Source organism: Sinocyclocheilus grahami, unplaced genomic scaffold, assembly GCF_001515645.1.
Source record: "Sinocyclocheilus grahami isolate Dianchi unplaced genomic scaffold, SAMN03320097.WGS_v1.1 scaffold183.1, whole genome shotgun sequence".
In the NCBI taxonomy this organism is placed as follows: Eukaryota; Metazoa; Chordata; class Actinopteri; order Cypriniformes; family Cyprinidae; genus Sinocyclocheilus; species Sinocyclocheilus grahami.
The window spans coordinates 828,129-845,243 of record NW_015505362.1 but is presented as its reverse complement, the minus strand read 5'-3'; the positions used below and the strand labels follow the sequence as shown (position 1 = coordinate 845,243).

The 17,115-nt window shown below is 36.3% G+C and overlaps 1 protein-coding gene across 1 annotated transcript in view; it reads left to right on the top strand.

Annotated features, from left to right (window-relative positions):
• Positions 1-213: 213 nt before the first annotated feature.
• LOC107594449 (serine/threonine-protein kinase 10-like) overlaps positions 214-17,115 on the top strand; it is a 24,743-nt gene continuing 7,841 nt past the window's right edge. Inside the window, exons 1-14 of the mRNA XM_016284504.1 lie at positions 214-1,005; positions 3,018-3,188; positions 6,759-6,957; positions 7,187-7,259; positions 7,346-7,540; positions 9,067-9,148; positions 10,476-10,607; positions 10,819-11,514; positions 12,711-12,766; positions 13,458-13,581; positions 14,879-15,058; positions 15,250-15,321; positions 16,541-16,720; positions 16,912-16,983. Coding sequence (XP_016139990.1) covers positions 856-1,005; positions 3,018-3,188; positions 6,759-6,957; positions 7,187-7,259; positions 7,346-7,540; positions 9,067-9,148; positions 10,476-10,607; positions 10,819-11,514; positions 12,711-12,766; positions 13,458-13,581; positions 14,879-15,058; positions 15,250-15,321; positions 16,541-16,720; positions 16,912-16,983 — 2,382 coding nt within the window. The 5' untranslated portion in view covers positions 214-855. The remainder of the gene's footprint in view (positions 1,006-3,017; positions 3,189-6,758; positions 6,958-7,186; positions 7,260-7,345; positions 7,541-9,066; positions 9,149-10,475; positions 10,608-10,818; positions 11,515-12,710; positions 12,767-13,457; positions 13,582-14,878; positions 15,059-15,249; positions 15,322-16,540; positions 16,721-16,911; positions 16,984-17,115) is intronic.

The window sequence follows — 17,115 nt, the reverse complement described above, 5'->3', positions numbered from 1 at the left end:
TGACTGACAGACGGCAACGGTTAAAGTTAAAAATCACCATATGTGTTCTACTGAAGAAACAAAGTCACCTACATCTTGGATGCCCCGGGGGTAAGCAAGCAGATAAACATCAAATTTTCATTTTTGGGTGAACTATCCCTTTAAGGCTCGTGGACGCGCACAGCGAGCGACGCCAATCCGCTGGATTAGAGGAGGCGCGCGCACGCACGCACGCACGCGCAGGAGGCGCATAGTTTCTCCAAACAAAAACTGTTGTGCGTTTTCACGCGTTTGGAGAGGTTTCGCTTTTAATGCAGGAGCGGAGGATGTACGATCTGTGAGGACTGTGATTGTACCGGAGATACAAACATTTGATCAGCCTCTTGTCAGAGTTGATTTAAAGACAAAGAGAAACAACTAGCTGTTTTTACGGATCAGATCCATGAAACTCCGAGGAACAGCAACAACCTCATGGTTTACCTCGAAAGGATGTATTCATCAAGATCGCCTTTACACCATTGCACGCAGTAGATTAATGCATTTTAATGATTTATTTTTATTTTGAAAATACGATTTTCTGGACTTCAGCTCTCAGAGCAAAGAATAGCTCGAATCAAGAATCGTCTTTGTCTGTGCATTATTGCATTGGCATACTGATCACTAAATGACTGCTAGTGTAACACACCAAGCTCTCCAATTATAACGTGCAAAGACGAACATGTCAACACTGTTTCCCGATTAGACAAGAGACTGAATAGTATTGGATTGCAATGGGAATGCAATAGCAGTTGCATTGATTTGCGATTGTTTAGACATTCATTGAAAGAAATCTCCCTTTGTCAACCGACCAGAGAAAGAGACGTGTGGGAACTGGCCATGTCCTTCTTTAATTTCCGAAAAATCTTTAAATTGGGCGCAGAGAAGAAGAAGAAACACTATGATCACGTGCACAGGGACACAAATCCGGAGGAAATCTGGGAGATTGTGGGAGAACTGGGGGATGGAGCCTTCGGAAAGGTGTTCAAGGTACTGTATAAACAAAGAAGTTGATGAATCTTCTCTTGCTGTAAGAGTTGGTATCTGTTTTATGCGATTGTTGGACCCCAATGGTTTTCTTATGAATGGAATATAGGGTTACCTACATGTAATGCACTTATAATGGAATTGCTCTATTGATATCTATCTATCTATCTATCTTGTAATAAAAACAAACAAGCAAGCCCTGTCCAGATTTAAAAAGTAACGCAAAAGTAACGTAATGCATTACTTTCCATAAAAAGTAACTAAGTAACGAAAGTAGTTACTTTTTTCTGGAGTAACTCAATATTGTAATGCATTACTTTTAAAAGTTACTTTCCCCAACACTGGTTATAAGGCTTAATGGTTCTTAGTTTGTTAGTGGCATAGGGTGATTTGGAGATTAAGTGTAAGGCGGCCATAATGTCTATATACAGTCAAACACCGGCGTTAGTACTTCTTCATGCTTCCAACAAGTATGATGGCGATGGTTTGTAAATAGTAGTATTATAGTCAGCTCGCTAATGATTATTTGGATTGAGGTCCTGGGGTTTTAGGACAGTGGGTTTTGTTGATTTACAGCCGTCACAGTGAGGTTTTGTGTGTTGTTGGAGCTCCACCACTATGGGCACTAAACAGACAGAATAATGACTGTTTTCAGACAAGTTTCCCACTTTTTCAGTCTACCATGGTTTGGACAAATATATTCACCAGCCATAAATATGTTAAAGAAAAGATTGTTTCTTTTTAGACTGTGGCTTTAGCACCCTTAAAAATTAGACTGTGTAAATTTTTTTTTTACAAAATATTTGCTTAAATTAGAAACACTTGATTTTTTTTAAAATAATTTTTAAAGCTCACTTTCAATACTATTAATATTTTTTGTCGTTGTATTAATTTATATTTTATGAAAAATTTGTATTTGCATTACAAATTGTATATGTATTTTTGTTTTATTGAATGTAAGTTTTACATGGTCAAAGTTTGAATTCTGAAAATGAAATGTCTTGATAACATGTCAAATACATCAAAAACAACTAAGGCTGTGCAATTAATCGCATTTGCGATTGTCAAGCGCATCTCGTCAGTAAAGCCGGTCCCGTGATTAGTAGTAAATCTCCATCACCTGCTTTCAGATGGAGCGGCATTTAATACACAGAGCCGTGGTTCACTGACAAGCTAGGCGATATCGTGTTCATAATTGAATGCGATATATCTGCGATTATGAACGCGATATTGCGTAGCTTGTCAGTGAACTACGGCTCTGTGTAGTGCATGCCGCTCCATCTGAAAGCAGGTGATGGAGATTTACTACTAATCACGGAACCGGCTTTACTGACGAGATGCGCATGACAATCGCATGCGATTAATTGCACAGCCCTAAAAGCAATTGCATCACACATAATGGCAAAATGCAATCAAAAACCACTGCACATTCACAATCATCCTGCAATAAACCGCAGACTTTGACCTGGTTAATTTTTCACTACTGAATCACGTTAGCTTCTAAATACTTTAGATAACCACTCACTTACAGAAGCCGTACATTGGATCGAATTGTTCTGTGACCTTCATTGCTCTGCACTGCAGAAAGACTCATTACTGTGAATGACACTGAATAGGATTTCTGTTGAAGGGTGGACTTCGTCACGCTGACTGCATGAGTCTAATTAATAGTTTTTTTTCCTCCAAAGTGCTTGTTTTGCTAGTTATTAAAAGAGATCTACACATAGTCTACACATGTATTTTTGTATGTCATGCCTCAAACATTTATGTCTGATTCATCAGGTAGTTTAACATCAGAATGTGTACAATAAACAATAACCTAATAAAAATCAACATAATTTGATACCATTAATACAGATTTTCATTCTCATCACTAACAAAATATTTGTTGAAATGAAGTCTTGCTCTTTTTTTAATGTTATATTGTACACACCCTAAACTGGTTTACTTGTATGATTGATATTTTAGAGGGCTATGTATAAATAAACTTGAAATATAACTTTCTTTTTATTCAGGCTCAAAACAAGCAGACAGGCATTTTTGCTGCTGCAAAGGTGATTGACACCAAAACTGAAGATGAGCTGGAGGACTACATGGTGGAGATCGACATCTTGGCATCATGTGATCATCACAATATTGTCAAGCTGCTTGACGCGTTTTACTACGAGAGCAAGCTGTGGGTGAGTGTGGATTTAGTTTGTTTCATTGTTTCCTTGTTGCACAGATTTTGTTTTGATTGTGTTTTCCACAGCAATTTTACTTTTAAAAAAGATTATTAGGCCCATCTTGTTTAATGTTAATCTGCTTCATATTGCATGGTGACTAGATCATCATCACCCTTGTTTTCTACAAGAAAAGACATTGGACAAAGGAATAGTAGACAATCCTGCTTGATTTCTTATAGACTCGAGCCATTTCCTTCCGACGCAGTGGAAGTTTACAACAAGGTTGAAGTGGCCTCAGACAGCTTTCCGGTCACTTCAGTCCAGCTTCACTTCAGTATGTTCTTTAGAAACTTGGAGTTTCAAATAATAATAACATGCACAAATTTTTATCCTTCATTTTGACTCTGTCCCAAATGGCACATTTCATGTGCACTTTCGGTCTTGAGGACTTACAATGGCCACTGTGTGCACGTGTCCGCTGTTTTGGTTCTGCTGATTTTCAGCATCATTACTCCAGTCTTCAGTGTCACATGATCCTTCAGAAATCATCCTAATATGCTAGAAACATTTCTGATTATTATCAGCTGTTGTGCTGCTTAACATTTGTCGAAACCATGATTTGTTTCAGGTTTTGAGGAATAGAAAGCTCAAAAGAACAGCATTTATTTGAAACATCAAATAATATAAAATAAATTTAAAGTGTCATTGCTAAAAGAAAATGTGTTAATTTCTTGGGAAAAAATCTTATTGATGCCAAATTTTTGAATGGTAGTGTAATATACTGGGGCTGCAAAACGATTAATCATGATTAATCATTCAAAATAAAAGTTTATGTTCACATACTATATGTGTGTGTACTGTGTGCATTTATTATGCATATATAATTTTTTTAATATATCTGTATATATATATATATATATATATATATATATATATATATTTATACTTGTATCTAATTTATAATATCTTTAAATCTAACATATTTTTCCTTAATATGTATGTGTGTGTATTAATATATACTTAATAAATATACACAGTGCTCACACATATATTATGTGAACAAAAACTTTTAATTTGAATGTGATTAACCATTTTGCAGCCCTATAATACACAATTTAAATGATTTTTCTAGTGCTTAATTGACAGTGTCATACTGCCAAACATTTTAAGGGCCATCAAATTATTTTAGTTTGATTTGAAAGTGAATATGACCTGGACATGGTCTTCAGATGTTTCATGAGATTTACCAGAAAAGCAAGTCTAGAATCAAAGTCAAAGCATTTTCTCACAGTGAGCTCAGGCATTGTTAGTTTACCTCTCCTCTCAGTCAGTGCCTGTTTTCTTCATCTGCCTCATTGTGCACTGAACAGTATGTACTGGGAGAGGTGTGCATATTTTACTCTGATCCTGCTGAGAACCAGGAAATGGACTGATATTAACCTCACCCATTTTCGTATGAAGATATAGGAGGGCTTTGATTTAGCTGTGATTCAAGGAATGTTTGAACTGGATTATTCATCAGCCATTTAGAGTTTAAAGGAACACACCACTATTTTTGAAAATAGGCTGCGCAATGATATTACGCAGCGCCTGAAAATAGTCCCCAGCTAAGTAACTTCCAATAAGCCTATTTCAGGCGCTGCGTAATATCATTGCGCCTGCTGCACCCATGGTACGGCAGCAAAGTTCCTTGATTATTACGCCGGAGTGAGAGTATAGTTCCTAGCCATATCGGCCTAGAAAATCGTAAATTTTCATTTTCCGTCGGTCTTGGTACACGATATAACTACAAAAGAGTCAAGTTTTAAATAGGAAAAATATCGAAACTCTTTGGTAATTTTTGAGCGATATGCTAACGGTCTAATCAGATTCAATGATTTATGCTAAGCTACAGCTAAAAGTGCTACCGCCAGACCCGGAGATCGACTGAATGGATTCGAAAACGGTAAAACTCAACTGTTTAACTCTAGGGGAGTTGGAAAATTAGCCTATTTTCAAAAATAGTGGAGTGTTCCTTTAAACAGCATAAATAACACATCGGTATTAATAAATCTGTTCAGTATTCCGTGTGAAGTAGTGCCCTCTAAATTTGAATATAGATAGCATCAATTTCAGATGCCACTTGGTTTGATATTTTGCAATCTGCAATGACATTTAGACATTTTTAAGTGTCCACATACAAATTAAGGCCTCTCAATGTTGTATAACTGAGGCTTAATAGTGCATTCTGTTATCCAGACAGTCCTATATTTCCAGAGTTGTAAAAAGTCTCATCTTGTGCTTTGAGTATGGCCATTGTAGTTCTGAGACTGAATGACCGCACTGTGTGGGCTATTGTGTTCTCATTGCTTTCAGTCTAAACCAACATCTCACCCACAATGACACAGCGCTCAAGAGAATGAATAACGCTGACTGTTCGGAGTGCTGAGGGTCAGACAGTAACACTGTTTTAAAGCTTCATGTGTTTCTTAGCTGAAGCCATTTGTACTTTTATTTAAAAATCTGAGCTCATTTTGGAGTCTAACATCATACATTTATAGTCAGCAAGCAAGTAGCCTAATCCATGATTATTTAGTTTGCGACTCGAGTCAAGTCATGTGACTCGAGTCCCCCACCTCTGTGTTAAAGCAATCAGTTCAGTTCAGTTTAGATTTGTTTTGTTTTGTAGAATGAGGGTCAGGAAATTAATACTTTTATTTATCAAGGATGCATTAAATTAATCAAAAGTGACAGTAAAGACTTTTATAATGTTACAAAAGATTTCTATTGCAAATAAATGCTGTTTTTTACTTTCTATTCACCAAAGAATCCTTAAAAAAAAGTATCACTATTTTTACAAAGATATAAACAGTACAACTTTTCATAATACAATATTGTGAAATATTGATAATAATAATAATAATAAATGTTTCTTGAGCAGCAAACCCGCATATTAGTATGATTTCTGAAGGATCATGTGACACTGAATACTGTAGTAATGATGCTGAAAATCAGCTTTGCATCACAGGAATAAATTGCATTAATTATTATTAAAATATATTAAAATAGAAAACAATTTTAAATGGTAATAATATTTCTCAATATTACTATATTTTTGATCAAATAAATGCACAAAAGAGACTTTTAAACTAAATTAAATCTAACTGACCCGAAACTTTTGAATTGCAGTGAAAGCTGACATTTCCATCATGGGATTCGTAAAATGTTTGTTGGTGATGCTTGTATATCACAATATCTACTTTTTATTGAAACGCCATTTAAAAAATAAAACAGAAAAAATAATCGTCCTTAAAACAAGTTTCCAAATTAAAGGTAGACCTGTCTACCAAAATGAATTTGCTTCATTTGGACTGAAATTAGCTTTCAGTTCAGTTAGTGAGTCAAATGTTGATTCAGTAACTGCTTGGGCTGATTCTGTGAGTCAAGTACTCATCAAACTGATTCAAACTGGTAACTCCTGAATTTTGGGATGATTCATTGCAAGAACTCAATGATTCATTGCAATACTCAATGTTAGGAAACAGAAATATTCTAGTAATAGTATATGGAAATGATCTTAAATCTTTTTGTAAGTGTATTTGTGTGTGTAAGCGTTTCCTTCTTGATACGTGTGTGTGTGTGTGTGTGTGTGTGTGTGTAGAGCTGGAAAGGCCTCTGACGGAGCCGCAGATCAGGGTGGTTTGTAAGCAGTCTCTGGATGCTCTGCAGTATCTGCATGAGAACAAGGTGATCCACAGAGACCTGAAGGCTGGAAACATCCTGCTCACCCTCGACGGAGATGTCAAACTGGGTGAGAGAGACTACAAAGAGGAACTGAGGAGGGTCATTTACATGACAGACTAAACCGCAGCTAAAATAAACTTTACGTCAGTGACCAGATGTAAATTATTCTGTGATGCTGGGTTGTAAAAATTCTGAATGTCATTGCATTAGACAATAAAATATCAAGACAAGCACTGTTTATTTTATGTAAAGGTGGCACAAGCATGTTCCCAAAAAGAACATTTTCTGTTTTTCAGCGGACTTTGGAGTGTCTGCCAAGAACACAAAGACCATCCAGCGAAGAGACACCTTCATTGGAACCCCTTACTGGCAAGTTAGAGTTTCATAAAATGAAGCTACTTGTACTTACACACATTGACGTTGCTGACACATTGATATCACTCTCTTTTATTCAGGATGGCTCCAGAGGTCGTGATGTGTGAGACGTCTAAGGACAGGCCGTATGACTATAAGGCTGATATTTGGTCTCTAGGAATCACTCTGATCGAGCTGGCCCAGATCGAACCACCCAACCATGAGATGAACCCAATGAGAGTTCTGCTCAAGATCGCCAAAGCTGAACCGCCTACTCTCCAGCAGCCTTCAAAATGGTACAAAACCCAGTGAATTATATGAATAGTATGACACAGACTGCTGTTTTTTTTATTTTTTTACTATATGTGACCTGTTGGAAAATGAGCCCATTTTCAAAAATAGTGGAGTGTTCCTTTAAGTCGCTGGGGTATATTTGTAGCAACAGCCAAAAATACAGTGTATGGGTCAAAATTATTGATTTTTTTTTATGCCAAAACTTATTAGGATATTAAGTAAAGATCATGTTCCATGAACATATTTTGTAAATTTCCTACCGTAAATATATCAAAACTTAATTTTTGATTAGTAATATGCATTGCTAAGAACTTCATTTGGACAACTTTAATTTAACGATTTTATCAATATTTAGATTTTTTTTTTGCTCCCTCAGATTCCAGATTTTCAAATAGTTGTGTCTCAGCCAAATATTGTCCTTTCCTAACAAACCATACATCAATGGAAAGCTTTATTATTCAGATGATGTTTAAATCTTTTTTAAAAAATTTACCTTTATGACTGGTTTTGAGGTCCAGGGTCACGTATATTAAAATTTTTGGTTACACTTTACTGAAATTCTTTATATAATATGCATTATAGAAGTAGTTTTAATGCATTAATTATGCCTTGTAATGCACTTTACAATGCATTGTATGATCTCATGAATAATTGTAACCACAGTTATAATAAATTATAATATTTATTTGTTCATTGTTACAACTTGTATTGTTTTATAATGCAATAAAAACATGACAAACAAACCTTTAAATGTTATAATGCAGTTTAATTTTGATTAAAATTATTTATGAAAAGATGTAATGCATTACAACAATCATTATAAATGCCTTTAGAATGCATTATACATAAAGGCTTTAAGTAAATGTTACCACATTTTTATTTTACTGAGCCAGCAGATTTCAAAATGGTATTTTACAAAAGCTTTTTTATTTGAAAATAATAATAATCATTTTAGTAAAAGTAAATTGATGTTTTTTATTATTTTTAATAATTACATTTTATTATTTATTATTATTTTATTTTTTTAACTTAATTTCTTTCTTTTTTTTCATTGTATTTGACCTATTTTAATACTTAAAAAGTAATATTAAATATTAGTGTTTTCAGTGATTAACTTTAAGTAAGCTATTAATGACAGCGACAATAATCTAAATGTAGAAATAGGGCAAGTGAGCCTCCGCAATTAAATATACAGTAAATTAAAATTAATTAAAAAATTGTGCATGTATGTATTATTTCATATTAATTAAAAAATTGTGTTTATATGCGTGTGTGTGAATGTGCATGTGTATATACGCGATCAATGAAAGTCACTATTGGAAACAATGATTTCTCATGATCTCAAAAATTAAATGCTTAAATGACTGAAATTAGTTTTGTAGACAAATATGATTATGCAATATAATTTTTTTTATTTTATGCATTTATTTTATTATTATTTATTTTCAATTTATTTTTTTATTTTTTTTACCCGTACTTCCGTTTGGTTTATTTAGTTGTAATGACTTCTCTCTGCATCCTTCTGCAGGTCTCCTAAGTTTAAAGACTTCCTGAAACATGCGCTGGATAAGAACGTGGACAACAGGTGGAGCACAGCACAACTTCTTCAGGTGAATTGACATGTCCCACCTTTATTTCAACACTTATAATCTAAGACCACATCTACACAAACTTGACCTAACCTGAGTCAGTAAAGCAGCAGTCTCTCAGCATAAAAGCCCTGCTCTGCTGCTCGTCCGCCTGCTGCTCCAGGTGGCCTTTCTTGCCACATGAATCAGCAGCTGTTCATTTAGAAGTTTGTCTGTGTCAGGCACTTTCTGCACCAGCCTTCATCTTAAGAACTGACGTCAGCAAAGGAGATTTTCTTTCCAAGGCTTTAAGTAGGCCAGCCCTAGCACTGACGGCGAGCATATACACACACGCTTACTTACAAGCGCTAAACGCTGCAGTTAGAGGCTGAATGGGGTTGAAAATACAGAACTCCAGTTTTCCTCTAATTAAGGTGATCATATCAAAGAAGCTGCACATTCTCAGACCAGCTATAGACTGTCTGCATCAGGTCTCAAAGCCAAGAAAGGTAAGAAATGGAGACTTGGATCCTCATGGGACATTGATTTTGTTGTGCTCGTTTTCCTCTTGTCTGTTGAACACTTGAGTTTCAGGCATTTCCTGTTTGGCCTATCTTATGACAATGCAATAAATCTTAATGGTCCTAAATTAGGCCTTATTTTCTTAATGCCAAATAGTGATGCACATTGTATCATTATCATATTGGTTATCATACTAGATGTGGTTCTTGTCCACCTTACCATGTTGGTTTAATTGTGGAGGCTCATTTTTATTTATTTTTGCATTTAAATTTGGCTGTCAAAGTTAATTTTTAAAAACACTAATAATTTAATGGCACTGTTTATTTATTTATACTTGGCCACCAGTTCCAACAGGCTTCAAAATGATATGAGACGAAGGTTGATTCATGTCAAATATATTTTCTCGTTTGCTTTTTTTTTTACCTTGGCATTTGGCTGAATTTGTTTCTCAAGATCTTTGAAAACACTAATAATTTAATAGTATTGTTAGATGTAATCTTTTGCAAATCTCAAAATGCATATTCATTTTTCATATTGCACAATACAATTTTGTACAGTAAAATGTACTATGTACATATGTAATATATATATATATATATATATATATATATAATAAAAAAATATTTTATTGTTATGTATTTATTTAATATTTTCTGAAAATTGTCAATAATAGATTAAATTAAAACTTGTACATTAAATATGTTGGACGATGCTTGCTTTAAAGAATTTATCTGGAACAGAGTAATCTGACTTTTTCTGAATGTTGAGATTAATACCGTCTTGTTAATATTTGCATGTATAATTTTAATGTTTATTGTAGTAAAAGTAGTTTCCTTCATCTGTGCAGCACCCGTTTGTGAGTAGTGTGACTGACAGCCGACCCCTGCGGGAGCTCATCGCTGAGGCCAACGCGGAGGTCACAGAGGAGATAGAGGACCTGAAGGAGGAAGAGGAGGAAGAAGATCATGAAGGAAACCTGGTAAGAGATTATAGGAACTGCTAACAAATTTAGAACACTTTTCAGAGATAGATTAAATCTAGTGTAGACTACTAAGTCTGGATGAATATTCAGCGTACTGTTGGCCTGTAGAATGTCCTGAGGTACCCTTTGCATTTATTACATAGCAGTATGTTTCTATTTTTCCTTCTTCAGTATTGTGCTAAAATGTTTAAAACGATCTTTCCCTCAGCTGCTTCCTGGACACAAACGCGCACCATCTGACGCTAGCGTTGGAAGCTCTGAAGACGAGAAGCTTCCGCAGTCACCATCCACGTTGGCGTCTGTTCCTGAGAAGATTGAAGAGGCCTCTACACCCAAACTTCCAGATGGTAATGTTACAACTGGAATAAAGAAGGAAGAACCACCTCTGAAGGTGAGTGAGAACCACATTGAGGATGTAGAAGAACCTGGATCTAAGCAACAAGCTGTGGAAGTATCTCCAAAGGAATCTCAAGAACCTAAAGCTGAAGAGAAGCCTGTAGAACCAGAGACTCCTGCTGATACAATAGTCCAAACGGAGGAGCAAAGAGCCAAACCTGATGGAGAGAAACTGGAAGAGGAAAAGGAGGTGGTGGGCAATGGTGAACTCATAAAGGAAGTGTCTGCATCGGACATTTCTTCATTGGAGACACCAACAGAACCTGTTAAACAAGCTGTGCCTGATGAACCTATTCCAACATCTCCATTGAAAGAAGAAGAGAGTGTTGAGGGAAAGGAGAAACCTGAACTGGTGGAGAAACAAAGCCCAGTGAAGACCAGGTATGTGAAGAAGGAGGACTCAGACTCTGGGATCAGTTCTTCAGCTGACAACAGCAGCATAGACCTGAACTTATCCATCTCCAGCTTTATTAGCAAATCCAAGGAGCCAGGAACCGTCTCTCAGCAGGTGAGAAACAACTTCTGTCATTACACTAGTTTTGGGATCTAGCAAAAATTGAACATTTTCAGTGGAGCCTCTGATTTAAATTTTAGTGTTGTTACACCTGGTTTGATTCTTATTTTATTTTTTATTTTTTAAAGGGCACCTATTATGCCCCTTTTTACAAGATGTAATATTGGTCTTGGGTGTCTCCAGAATGTGTCTGTGAAGTTTCAGCCCAAAATACCCAACAGATCATTTATTATAACAGCTGGAAAATGTCATTTTTGGGGTGTGTCTAAAAAAAAAAGAGCTGTTTTGGAGTGTATCGCTTTAAATGCAAATTAGCTGCATATTCCCGCCCCGTCTCCAGAAGAGGGCGTCGCGTATATGTCTCTCTGCATTGCATATCTGCAGCAATAAACAGACGGTAGAAGCAGCATAACTGAGAGCGAGAGAACCGGTGTAGTGCCGAAATTTGTACCCTGCCAGATAATGCATCCCCTAGTATTGGTAGGTTTAGGAGTAGGTGTGGGGGAGGAGTTAGGATTAGGGGTGGGGTTGGGATTAGGCAATCAGGTAGGGACTTCAACGAGGGGGTGCATAATCTGGGGGGCATCCAGACCCCCCTACAAGGGTCACATTCCGAACTATGTCACCTTTTTGACCTCTTGTGAGTTTGCAGGTATGTATATAATGTGACGTCACATTGCATGAGAATCAAAACGGCAGGCCTAGTGAGACTGACTTGGTTTAAAGGGGATTAAAAAATGAGGAGTGGGTGAATTTTTATTATTGTAGGGTGGTTGTGTTCTCACATTTATGTCTAAACACCATGTAAAAGTGGATTTTGCATAATAGGGGCCCTTTAAATCAGTTCAAACAGTTCAGTGAATCAGTTCAAAACTTTGATTAAATTATTTGCTCATGTTGTCTCAAAAATGTTCCCAGTGTGGCATTTTTCTTTTATTAAAATGTTTTAATATTACAAATATAATAGATTGAAAAAAAATATTGTGAATTGTTAATTTAGTAAAAATTTTATGAAAAAAAAGTATTTCTTAATGGGGGCAAGTTGTAAAATTGTAAACCTTTTAAAAAAAAAATTTCAGGCTTTATTGACTTATTTATTTATTAACTGAGTTTTAAGTTAATTTTGTGAAAATTGTTAAAAATGACATGCCAATTATTTATTTGTTTGTTTGTTTGTTAATGGGTTCAAGTTTAAACATTTAATCACGGACAATGACACCAAAAGCGAGGAGATGAGATTCCTCAGGTGAGACATCAGCTGCTTAACTGCTCTGAGATGATTTGCATGTTTGCTTCATGTTTGCATCATATTTGCATTCATTGGTAATGACTTTAGAAATTTTATGATAAAAGCTTCTGCCTCTTCTGCTTGTAACAACATCACTTTTGGTAAATGTACACAGACTGCTAGTGGCCTTAAGTGTTCAATCATCTTTCATGGCAAGACGGAATAAAAGAGGTGATGTGCTGTTTTTTTTAAAAACTACAAAGCGACAAATAGTTTCCTGTGCAGTGTTTATAAGTGCAGTTTTCCAACACCAGATGTGCTAAAGGGAAAACAAGCGTGATACTTCCTGTTCCTGCCTGGACGAGCATCCTGTTAGACTGGATAGTGCCATTTCTAAAAAAAAAAACTCTGCCGTTTTCATACTTAAGCAATTTTAAATCAGCATTTGTAGGTGGATTTATTTGATTGCATAAAAAGCTAAAAATGTCATATAAAGGTAATTTAAATACTGCACATTCTTAAAAATAAAGGTTCCAAAAGGAAATGTTTCCCCCAAAAAATACCATTTTAACATTTTAAAATCTTGTTCCACTTATATAAAGAACTTTTTATGGAATGGAAAGGTTCCGTGGTACTTCATGGAATGATAGATACAAATAAAGAACCTTTATTTTTTTTTATTGTTTGATCAGTGTAAAATGTGTTTCAGGCGTCAGGAGCTGAGGGAACTGAGACTTCTTCAGAAAGAGGAGCAGAGAGCCCAACAGCAGCTCAGCAACAAACTCCAGCAGCAGAGAGAGCAGATCTACAAACGCTTTGACCAGGAAGTCACGGTGAGCAAGAACAAACAAAGATATTAAAGAGATAGTTCACCCAAAAATGAAAATGCTGTCATTAATTACTCACCCTCATGTCGTTCCAAACCCACAAGACCTTCGTTCATCTTCGGAACACAAATTATATTTTTGATGCATTCCGTGAGTTCTCTGTCACCTCCCATAGACAGCAATGTAATTACCACGATCAAGGTCCAGAAACGTAGTAAGGACAACGTTAAAATAATCCATGTGACATCAGGGGTTCAACCGTAATTTTACAAAGCTACGAGAATACTTTTTGTGCGCAAAGAAAACAAAAATAACGACTTTATTCAATAATTCGTCTCCTCCGCGTCATTTTGGAGAGTATCACATACGTATGCAACGTATGTACGCGAATGCGCTGTTTACGTATTTTACGCTTTGATCTGAACGTAAACGATGTATCCGCGTACATATGTTGCATACGTTGTTTACGTATGTGATACTCTCCAAAATGGTGCTATGGGGTGATGCGGAGGAGAAGAATTGTTGAATAAAGTAATTATTTACGTTTTATTTGCTCACAAAAAGTATTCTCGTAGCTTCGTAAAATTACGGTTGAACCACTGATGTCACATGAATTATTTTAACGGTGTCCTTACTACGTTTCTGTGCCTTGATTGTGTTAGGACCCATGCTGTCTATGGGAGGGTCAGAGAGCTCTTGGAATGCATCAAAAATATCTTAATTTGGTTAGGTTTTACGGGTTTGGAATGACATGAGGGTGAGTAATAAATGACAGAATTAACATTTTTGGGTGAACTATCCTTTTAAGATCTGAATCACTGTTTCATTGCTGGAACTGGATCATATTAAAACAAGTACAATCAAACAACTATTCACTGGGATCACTCTTAAAATGGCACCCTGAAACCATGCACTGTTGCCACATAAGAAACCAAAAGCCTGTCAAGATACTCTGTTGGTGTGATTTTCAGGTGTTTATTACACTAATAGCCTTAGTTAGAATAATCAAACATTGTTTGCACTCCTGAGACTAATGGTGACACCAAAACCAGAAACACTGGCAAGAACCTTACTGAGTTACGTCACATGCTCAGCAGTGTCGTTATATTTAGGGTGCGTAATCTGTGTCTGATTATTAAGGGACGGTCAGTATTTTAAGCTACATTACCTGGAACCGATTTCTGTCTGTGTCTTCTGACTGTCTTCTCCCTACTTATTTCTATTTGTCTCAGTATTTTGAGTGGCTCTGTAGGAGCAATACTTGTAGATATGCTTTATAATTTCTGTTTTCTCGTCTTGTCAGAGTAAGAAGCGTCAGTATGATACGGAGGTGGAGAATATGGAGCGGCAGCAGAAACAGACAATCGAGCGTCTGGAGCAGGATCACACCGAGCGCCTCAGAGACGAGGCCAAACGCATTAAAGCTGAGCAGGACAAAGAGCTTTCCAAGTTTCAGAGTACGCTCAAGAACCGCAAGAAAGAGGTATGTTGTTCCCCGCTTTCCAGAAGATGCATACTGTTTTTGATTTTAATCATTTGTGAGCTCATCTCCCAGATTGCTTCTGATGTGTCCTCAGCTAAATACAATTTTCGCGGCCCGAGCTTCACCCTGTAAAATCCACCCAAATCTTCTTTATCTTCCCTCTCTGACTGACATTTCTCTGGGGGGTGCAGGAGCTCTCGCCTAAACATGTGAGCATCCTGAAACATATTAGGGAGGATCTAATACAGACTCCTTGTGAGGAGGTAACATCCAAAAACATATTTTCTAAGGTTTTTCCGGTAACACTTTACAATAAGGTTCATTAGTTAAACATTAGTTAATGTATTAATTAACATGAACTAACCATGAGCAATACATTTGTTACTGTATTTACTAATCTACGCTCACGTTAGTTAATAAAAATACAGATGTTCATTGTTAGTTCATGTTAGTTCACAGTGCATTAACTAATGTTAACAAGATTTTAATAATGTATTAGTAAATGTTGAAATTAACATTAACAAAGATTAATAAACGCTGTATAAGTGCAGTTCATTATTAGTTCATGTTAACTAATGTAGTTAACTAATGAACCTTATTGTAAAGTGTTACCGTTTTTCCACTACTTGGTTTTTCTAGATGAGGCACATTTTGGCTGTTTTAGTTTGTGTAGTGAATGTTTTCTTTCAGATCTGTTTTTTTTTAATGAAGTAATTATTTATGTTTTATTTGCTCACAAAAAGTATTCTCGTAGCTTCGTAAAATTACGGTTGAACCACTGATGTCACATGAATTATTTTAACGGTGTCCTTACTACGTTTCTGTGCCTTGATTGTGTTAGGACCCATGCTGTCTATGGGAGGGTCAGAGAGCTCTTGGAATGCATCAAAAATATCTTAATTTGGTTAGGTTTTACGGGTTTGGAATGACATGAGGGTGAGTAATAAATGACAGAATTAACATTTTTGGGTGAACTATCCTTTTAAGATCTGAATCACTGTTTCATTGCTGGAACTGGATCATATTAAAACAAGTACAATCAAACAACTATTCACTGGGATCACTCTTAAAATGGCACCTTGAAACCATGCACTGTTGCCACATAAGAAACCAAAAGCCTGTCAAGATACTCTGTTGGTGTGATTTTCAGGTGTTTATTACACTAATAGCCTTAGTTAGAATAATCAAACATTGTTTGCACTCCTGAGACTAATGGTGTCACCAAAACCAGAAACACTGGCAAGAACCTTACTGAGTTACGTCACATGCTCAGCAGTGTCGTTATATTTAGGGTGCGTAATCTGTGTCTGATTATTAAGGGACGGTCAGTATTTTAAGCTACATTACCTGGAACCGATTTCTGTCTGTGTCTTCTGACTGTCTTCTCCCTACTTATTTCTATTTGTCTCAGTATTTTGAGTGGCTCTGTAGGAGCAATACTTGTAGATATGCTTTATAATTTCTGTTTTCTCGTCTTGTCAGAGTAAGAAGCGTCAGTATGATACGGAGGTGGAGAATATGGAGCGGCAGCAGAAACAGACAATCGAGCGTCTGGAGCAGGATCACACCGAGCGCCTCAGAGACGAGGCCAAACGCATTAAAGCTGAGCAGGACAAAGAGCTTTCCAAGTTTCAGAGTACGCTCAAGAACCGCAAGAAAGAGGTATGTTGTTCCCCGCTTTCCAGAAGATGCATACTGTTTTTGATTTTAATCATTTGTGAGCTCATCTCCCAGATTGCTTCTGATGTGTCCTCAGCTAAATACAATTTTCGCGGCCCGAGCTTCACCCTGTAAAATCCACCCAAATCTTCTTTATCTTCCCTCTCTGACTGACATTTCTCTGGGGGGTGCAGGAGCTCTCGCCTAAACATGTGAGCATCCTGAAACATATTAGGGAGGATCTAATACAGACTCCTTGTGAGGAGGTAACATCCAAAAACATATTTTCTAAGGTTTTTCCACTACTTGGTTTTTCTAGATGAGGCACATTTTGGCTGTTTTAGTTTGTGTAGTGAATGTTTTCTTTCAGATCTGTTTTTTTTTTTTTCTTTCTTGAT